The 8,045-nt window shown below is 38.8% G+C and overlaps 1 protein-coding gene across 1 annotated transcript; it reads left to right on the top strand.

Annotated features, from left to right (window-relative positions):
• Positions 1-4,901: 4,901 nt before the first annotated feature.
• Positions 4,902-7,721, top strand: LOC101018443 (zinc finger protein 708-like). Its single transcript, XM_031659046.1, has 2 exons — positions 4,902-5,003; positions 5,212-7,721. The coding sequence occupies exons 1-2, from the start codon at positions 4,902-4,904 to the stop codon at positions 6,769-6,771; spliced, it is 1,662 nt and encodes a 553-aa protein (XP_031514906.1). The 3' UTR covers positions 6,772-7,721.
• The last annotated feature ends 324 nt before the right edge of the window (positions 7,722-8,045 follow it).

The raw sequence follows: 8,045 nt of genomic DNA, 5'->3' as shown, positions 1-8,045 counted from the left end.
GCCAAAGGAATATCAGAGTGGAGGTTCGTTTCTAAAATGACAGCCTCAAGTTGTGCGGTGTCCTCTGGAAAGAGAGTACTGAGGATTTCCTCAACCTCTTTGGAGGAGAGGAAAGGTAGAATACCCTCCATTTCTTCCTCCTGTGGCTGCAATGATTCTAAGATGGAGTGAACCAAGGACCAAACTGTCCAAATGGCCGGCAGGATAACATGTCCCCTTCTATGAGCGATTTTAAACTGTCAGCCCACCTCTTCCCAATCTTTTAAGTTCTAGAGTTCCCTCAGTTGGAAACCAAGGGCAAATGAGATCGACGACCTCAAGGAGTTCAATTAGCTTGTCAGAGGAAACTGAAATTCCTCCTTCTTTAAGAAGGGTTTTTATGAAGTTTAAATAGGCCAAGTACTTAGTACTGGCTTGTCCCATGGTGTCCCCGAGATACTCTGAGTGCCCAAGCTTACCACCAAGCTTAATGACCGCAATCCTCAGCAATCTGTCATTGAAAGCCCTCCGCTGGGTCCCACACTTAAAGCGCAACTTCACACAGTGAATCCACGTTGGAGCACCAGATGTTACAGGGCTTTGCGGGTGTTCTCCCCGTGTGCAGAGATGATAGATTGTAAGAAATAAAGACACAAGGCAAAGAGATAAAGAGAAAACAGCTGGGCCTGGGGGACCACTACCACCAAGACACGGAGACTGGCAGTGGCCCCAAATGGCTGGGCATGCTGATATTTGTTGCATACAAGGCAAGGGGGCAGGGTAAGGAGGGTGAGCCGTCCAGGTGATTGATAAGGTCAAGCAAGTCACATGATCATGGGACAGGGGGCCCTTCCCTTTTAGGTCACCAAAGTAGAGAGGGAAGGCAGCATACGTCAGTGTTTTCTTTTATGCAGTTATAAGAAAGATCAAAGACTTTAAGACTTTCACTATTTCTTCTACTGCTGTCTACTAAGAACTTCAAAGAGGAACCAGGAGTATGGGAGGAACATGGAAGTGGACAAGGAGCATGACCATTGAAGCACAGCACCATAGAGAGGGGTTTATGCCTCCGGATGACTGCGGGCAGACCTGGATAATATCCAGCCTCCCACAAGAAGCTGGTGGAGCAGAGTGTTCCCTGACTCCTCCAAGGAAAGGAGATTCCCTTTCACCATCTGCTAAGTAAGGGTTCCCAGGCACTGGCATTACCGCTTGACGAAGGGGCCCTCAAGCAGCCCTTATGCGGGCATGACAGTGTTCACCTCTTGCCTTCTAGGTCACTTCTCTCAATGTCCCTTCAGCACCTGACCCTATACCCACCGGTTATTCCTTAGTTATATTAGTAATACGACAAAGAGTAGTATTAAAAGCTAATGATTAATAATGTTTATACTAATGATTAATAATGTCCATGATCATCTCTATATCTAATTTGTATTATAACTATTCTTCTAATTATTTTCTTAATTATACTGCAACAGTTTGTGCATTCAGTCTCTTGCCCTCACACTCCGGGTATAACTTTCACCTACACTTCTTTTAGAAATAAATTTTTTTTTTTTTTTTTTTTTGAGATGGAGTCTCTGCTGTGTCACCCAGGCTGGAGTGCAGTGGCGCTGATCTCTGCTCACTGCAAGCCCGCTCTCCCAGGTTCACGCTTATTCTTCCTGCCTCAGCCTCCGGAAAGTAGCTGGGACTATAGGCTCGCCACCACGCCTCGCTAGTTTTTGTATTTTTAGTAGAGACGGGTTTCACCATGTTAGCCAGGATGGTCTCGACCTCCTGACCTCGTGGATTCACCCACTGCCTCCCAAAGTGCTGGGATTACAGGCTTGAGCCACCGCGCCCGGCCGATAGAAATAAATGTTTTATAGTGCCTTCAAGTTTTCTCTTTTATTACTAATATTTTATCTTGTTTTATTTTTATTACAGAAAGGGGTATATTAAAATATCCTACTGTAGTTATATTGCTCTCTATGTGTTTATTTCTGTCAATATTTGCTTTATATATTTGAAAGCCAAATGTGAGATACACACACAGGCGCGTGCACACACACACAAATTTGTTATGTTTCCAGTAAATGAATCTATTCTTGTTTAAAATCCTTCTTTGTCTCCTTGTAGATTTGACTTAGAATACATTTTTTAAAATATGACAGTTTTTGACTTATAGCTCATGTAATAATATTATTTTGATCTCTTCTGCTCTCATTTGGTTAATATCTGCATAGAATGTTTATGTCCATCTTGCCACTTTCAGTCTTTTTTTGTCATTAGATCTCAGCTGGCACTTGCATGAAAACAAGTTGGATTTTGGTTTTTAAAATTTTTTAGTAAATCCTTTTATTGCAAATATGTCCCTTGATTGGAAAGTTAATTGTATATATATGTATTTAAATAATTTTTCTGAAACAGAAAATCTTAATAATTTTTTGTTATATTTGATTCTTGTATTTTTGCCCCTCATTTTCTCTCTTTCTTTCCTCTTTTGTGTCCGTTTCATTTTTGTGTTAATGTGCTTTTATTTATTCTGTTTTGTGTATCTAAACATATATTCTTTGTGTTACCTTGGGGTTACACAAAACTTCTAAAAGATATAAGGATATATTTTAATCTAGTAAAAAATGAACTTTAGTTGAATACAAAAATTCTTCCTCAATTTTTTATTTCTATATTCCCTAGAATTTTTAAAAATTTTGTAGAATAATTTACAATGTTTTTGCACGATTACAATAATGGTAAGACGTTCATTTTTGTGAATGTGCAGAAAATAATGTATTTGTATATGATTATGTGTTATTTTCTTTTTTTTTGTTCTTTTTTTTTGAGACGGAGTCTCGCTCTGTCGCCCAGGCTGGAGTGCAGTGGCGCGATCTCAGCTCGCTGCAAGCTCGGCCTCCAGGGTTTACGCCATTCTCCTGCCTCAGCCTCCCGAGTAGCTGGGACTACAGGCGCCCGCCACCTCGCCTGGCTAGTTTTTTGTATTTTTTAGTAGAGATGGGGTTTCACCGTGAGAGCCAGGATGGTCTCGATCTCCTGACTTCGTGATCCGCCCGTCTCGGCCTCCCAAAGTGCTGGGATTACAGGCTTGAGCCACCGCGCCCGGCGTTATGTTCTTTTTCTTTTTTTTCTTTCTTTTTTTTTTTTTGAGATGGACTCTCGTTCTGTCACCTAGGATGGAGTACAGTGGTACAGTCTTGGCTCACTGCAACCTCTGCCTCCCTGGTTCAAGTGATTCTTCTTCCTCATCCTCCTGAGTAGCTGGGATTATAGGTGTACACCACCGCACCTGGCTAATTTTTGTATTTTTAGTGGAGACGGGGTTTTGCCATGTTGGCCAGGCTGGTCTTGAACTTCTGACCTCAGGTAATCCGTCTCGGCCTCCCAAAATGCTGGGATTACAGGTGTGAGTTATCACACCTGGCCTGTGTTATTTTCTTGATTCATGTTGTTTTCAGTGGAAGAAACTGCTTTCGATGTTGTTTATACGTAGGGCACACGCAGTGCCAATATACTTTTTCAGAATTTGATTACTTTGGAAGGTTGTTTCTCTCATTTTTGTCAGGAATGATTTACTGATGGTGTTATTCTCAGTTGATAGCTAGTTTTTCAGGACTTTGACTATATCACATAGTTTTCTGACCTGCAAAATTTTTTTGACAATTCACCAGTTGTCTGAAAGACTATGCTTGTAAGTGATACAGGACATTTTTCTTGCAGTCTTCAAGATTCTCTTGTCTGTGACTTTTAAAAATTTGCTTATATATGTGTTTGCTATAAATATCTTTGTGTGTATCCTAGTTTGTTTGTTGAGCTTCTTCATTTTTAGTTTTTTTCTTACTTTTAGAATTTTTGGTTGTAACTTCTTTTCCTTTCTTTCTTTCTTTCTTCTTCCTTTCCTTTCCTTTCCTTTCCTTTCCCTTTCTTTCCCTCCCTTTCCCTTCCTTCCCCTCCCTTCCCCTCCCCTCCCCTCCCCTCCCCTCTCCTTTCCTTTCCTTTCTTTTTTTGAGATGGAGTCTCGCTCTGTAGCCCAGGCTGGAGTGCAGTGGCACGATCTTGTCTCACTGCAACTTCCACCTCCTGGTTTCAAGCAGTTCTCTGCCTCAGCCTCCCGAGTAGCTGGGATTACAGGTGCCTGCCACCATGCCTGGCTAATTTTTGTATTTTTGGTAGAGACGGGTTTTCACCATCTTGGCCAGGCTGGTGTTGATCAAGGCCAGGCTGACCTTGTGATCCACTCGCCTTGGTCTCCCAAAGTGCTGAGATTATAGGCATGAGCCACCACACCCAGCCTTTAGTTATAATTTCTTTTTGTATTTTTTACCTCCACAATTTGTTTTTTTTTTTGATATTTTAATACTTTTGTTAACTTCATTTTTCTGTTTTTCTATGGTTGTCTGTGTTTTTATTTCACTCATTGAGTATTCCATTTATTTTCAATTTTTAAAATTAATATATACATCTTTTTTATAATTTCTTTCTGAAAATTTTATAATATTCTTGATGGGACTGTAGTGACCTATTTTGTATACATTGTAATCTTCGAGATTCGGACACTAATAAAAGCTACCTGTCACAATATTTATAGTGTAGCTTTGTTCTGGCATAGTCTGAAAACAGTTGTCTTGGTTAGTGATTCTGGGAGTCTGTCAAACAGGTTCTTACGACGTGTCTTCCCTGAATTTAGTGTTTACTTTCTAGTTAAAAGAGTTTATTCATGTTTCTTCTCTATAGTCATTACTTGCTACACCTGTTCTCTGTCTGCGGCACTGCAGTCTCTCTACTGCTGTAATATTTACCTTTAGTCTCAGTAGACTCAAAGTGTCATTCCAAAGTATATGACCAGTTCTTTTAGCACTTTATGTCATTGAAGACAGAAAAAAGTGTCTGGAAAAGCCCCTAGAAGACAGAAATAAAGATGTATGTGCCAGTATTTTACTTGTCTTTTAAACAAGAATTCAGGAGCTTACAATTTACTTGTAAAGGCTCTTTGCTATATTGCGGACCTGGAAGAGCTGTTTGGGGTAGATACAACAAACTTTTCTCTTCATCATATGAGGCTCTTTGCATTGTGCTTACCTGGGGCACTGCACATACTTAACTCATTTGTAAATTTTCCACAAATGTATTTTGGTCTGTATGTTTCTGTTACATTTATATGTCTATGAAGTAATTATGGCTTGTCGCATTTTGCCATGCCATCTTGCTTATGTAGTTTGTATAATTTTATAGCTTAGAGTTGTTAAGGATATCCATCTGAGTCCAGTAAGTGAAGCAATTTGTTGTTGTTGTTTTTTTTTCTCAGTTGTGTGTTCTCATTTTGCCCAAGACCTATGGCCAGAGCAGGGCATAAAAGATTCTTTCCAAAAAGTAATACTGAAAAGATATGGAAAATATGGACATGACAATTTACAATTTAGGAAAGGCTGTGAAAGTGTGGATGAGTGTAAGATGCGCCAACGAGGTTATGATGAACTTAACCAATGTTTGACAACAACCCCGAGCAAAATATTTCAGCAAAATATTATCAAAATAATTGATAATTATGTGAAAGTCTTTCATAAATTTTCAAGTTCAAATAGCCACAAGATAAGACATACTGGAAATAATTCTTTCAAATGTAAAGAATGTGGCAAATTATTTAGCATGCTTTCACACCTAACTCAACATGAAAGACATCATACTAGTGTGAATTGTTACAAATGTGAAGAATGTGGCAAAGCCTGCAACTGGTCCTCAGCCCTTATTCGACATAAGAGAATTCATACTGGAGAGAAACCCTACAAATGTGAAGAATGTGGCAAAACCTTTACTGTGTCCTCAAGCCTTATTCAACATAAGAGAATTCATACTGGAGAGAAACCCTACAAATGTAAACAATGTGGCAACGCCTTTACCGGGTCCTCATACTTTGCTACACATAAGAGACTTCATACTGGAGAGAAACCCTACAAATGTGAAGAATGTGGCAAAGCCTTCAGCCAGTCCTCACACGTTACTAGACATAAGGTAATTCACACTGGAGAGAAACCCTATAAATGTGAAGAATGTGGCAAAGCTTTCTACCGGTCCTCAAACCTTACGGAACATAAGAGAATTCATACTGGAGAGAAACCCTACAAATGTGAAGAATGTGGCAAAGCCTATGGTAACTTCTCAACCCTTACTAAACATAAGGTAATTCATGCTGGAGAGAAACCCTACAAATGTGAAGAATGTGGAAAAGCCTTCAGCTGGCCCTCAAGCCTTATTGAACATAAGAGAAGTCATGCTGGAGAGAAACCCTACAAATGTGAAGAATGTGGCAAAGCTTTCAACCGGTCCTCAAGACTTACTGAACATAAGAGAATTCATACTGGAGAGAAACCCTACAAATGTGAAGAATGTGGCAAAGCTTTCTACTGGTCCTCAAACCTTACGGAACATAAGAGAATTCATACTGGAGAGAAACCCTACAAATGTGAAGAATGTGGCAAAGCCTATGGTAACTTCTCAACCCTTACTAAACATAAGGTAATTCATACTGGAGAGAAACCCTACAAATGTGAAGAATGTGGAAAAGCCTTCAGCTGTCCCTCAAGCCTTATTAAACATAAGAGAAGTCATGCTGGAGAGAAACCCTACAAATGTGAAGAATGTGGCAAAGCCTTCATCTGGTCCTCAAGACTTAGTGAACATAAGAGAATTCATACTGGAGAGAAACCCTACAAATGTGAAGAATGTGGCAAAGCCTTTAACCAATCCTCAGCTCTTAATACACATAAGATAATTCATACTGGAGAAAGACCTTAAAATGTAAACCATGTGGCAAAGATTTAGCCAATCCTCAACCCTTCCTAACATATGATAATTCATACTAAAAGGAAACCCTACAAATATGAAGAATGTGGCAAAGCTTTTAACTAGTATTCAACCCTTAGTAAACATAAGATAATTCAAACTAGAGAAAAACCCTACAAATGTGAAGAATGTGGCAAAGACTTTAACAAGTCCTTAATTTTTAACAGACATAATCTAATTCATACTAAAGAGGTACCATAAAGCTTAAAGATGTGACAATGCTTTTTACTAAATTTCGAACTTTTCTTAACATAAATAATGCTGGTGAGAACTCCTAGAAATATGTTGTCTCACTTGATTGTAGGTAAGATACTTTATACTGGAGGCAACTCCTACAAGTGTGAAGAATGTGTCAAAACTTTTGATACCTTCTTAATGCTCACACCTAAAGTGTGATAAGCAAACTCTCTGGTTTGCTAAATGCTCACACTTTTGCTCACACCTTAATGTACAAGAAATAATTTATATTTGAGACAAATTATACAAATACACAGAATGTGACAAAGCTATTAATATCTGCTCACATCTTAACATCAGAGAGTTAATACAAGCATTAAAGGTGCAATTACTGTCAAAAGATCTTTCAGGAAATATAAACCTTTAAAGTATTAAATTAATTTCTGTAAATTCTTATGGCTTACAGCTCAGAATCTCTTCATGAAAATCCTGTTTTTACTTTTCTGGTACTCAGATGCATGATTTTCTTGATTCTTATTTCTTTTTGTTTTATAGTTTATAAAATATTTGTTATGTTAGCTGGTCAGTTATTATAGGAATTATTTTTATGAAATTTAGTAGTACACACAAAATAATTTTCAAATGTAATTCCATTAGTGTATTAAGTTTTATTTAGTTAGAACATTCCATTTTGTTCTTTTAAGGGCAGAAAGTTATATAACCATACTTTTTTTTTTTTTTTTGGAGGTGGAGTTTCACTACTATCACCCAGGCTAGAGTGCAATGGCACAATCTCAGCTCACTGCAACCTCCACCTCCTGAGTTTGAGTGATTCTCCTGCTTCAGCCTCCTAAGTACATGGGATTACAGGCATCTGCTACCACACCCAGCTAATTTTTGTAATTTTAGTAGAGATAAGGTTTCACCGTGTTGGCCAGGCTGGTCTCAAACTCCTGACCTCAAGTGATCCATGTACCTTGGCCTCCCAAAGTTCTGGGATTACAGATGTGAGTCACTGCATCCAGCGAAGCCTACTTTTATTTAATTAC

The sequence above is a fragment of the Papio anubis genome, chromosome 20 (genome assembly GCF_008728515.1).
Source record: "Papio anubis isolate 15944 chromosome 20, Panubis1.0, whole genome shotgun sequence".
Taxonomy (NCBI): Eukaryota; Metazoa; Chordata; class Mammalia; order Primates; family Cercopithecidae; genus Papio; species Papio anubis.
The sequence above is the reverse complement of the archived record's forward strand: the minus strand, read 5'-3'. Positions and strand labels throughout refer to the sequence as shown.

Coding starts and splice junctions, on each gene's coding strand:
- LOC101018443 (XM_031659046.1), top strand. CDS start 4,902: ATGTGCCAGTATTTTACTTGTCTTTTAAACAAGAATTCAGGAGCTTAC. Junction 5,004..5,211: donor ACCTGGAAGAGCTGTTTGGG/GTAGATACAACA, acceptor ATAATTTTATAG/CTTAGAGTTGTTAAGGATAT.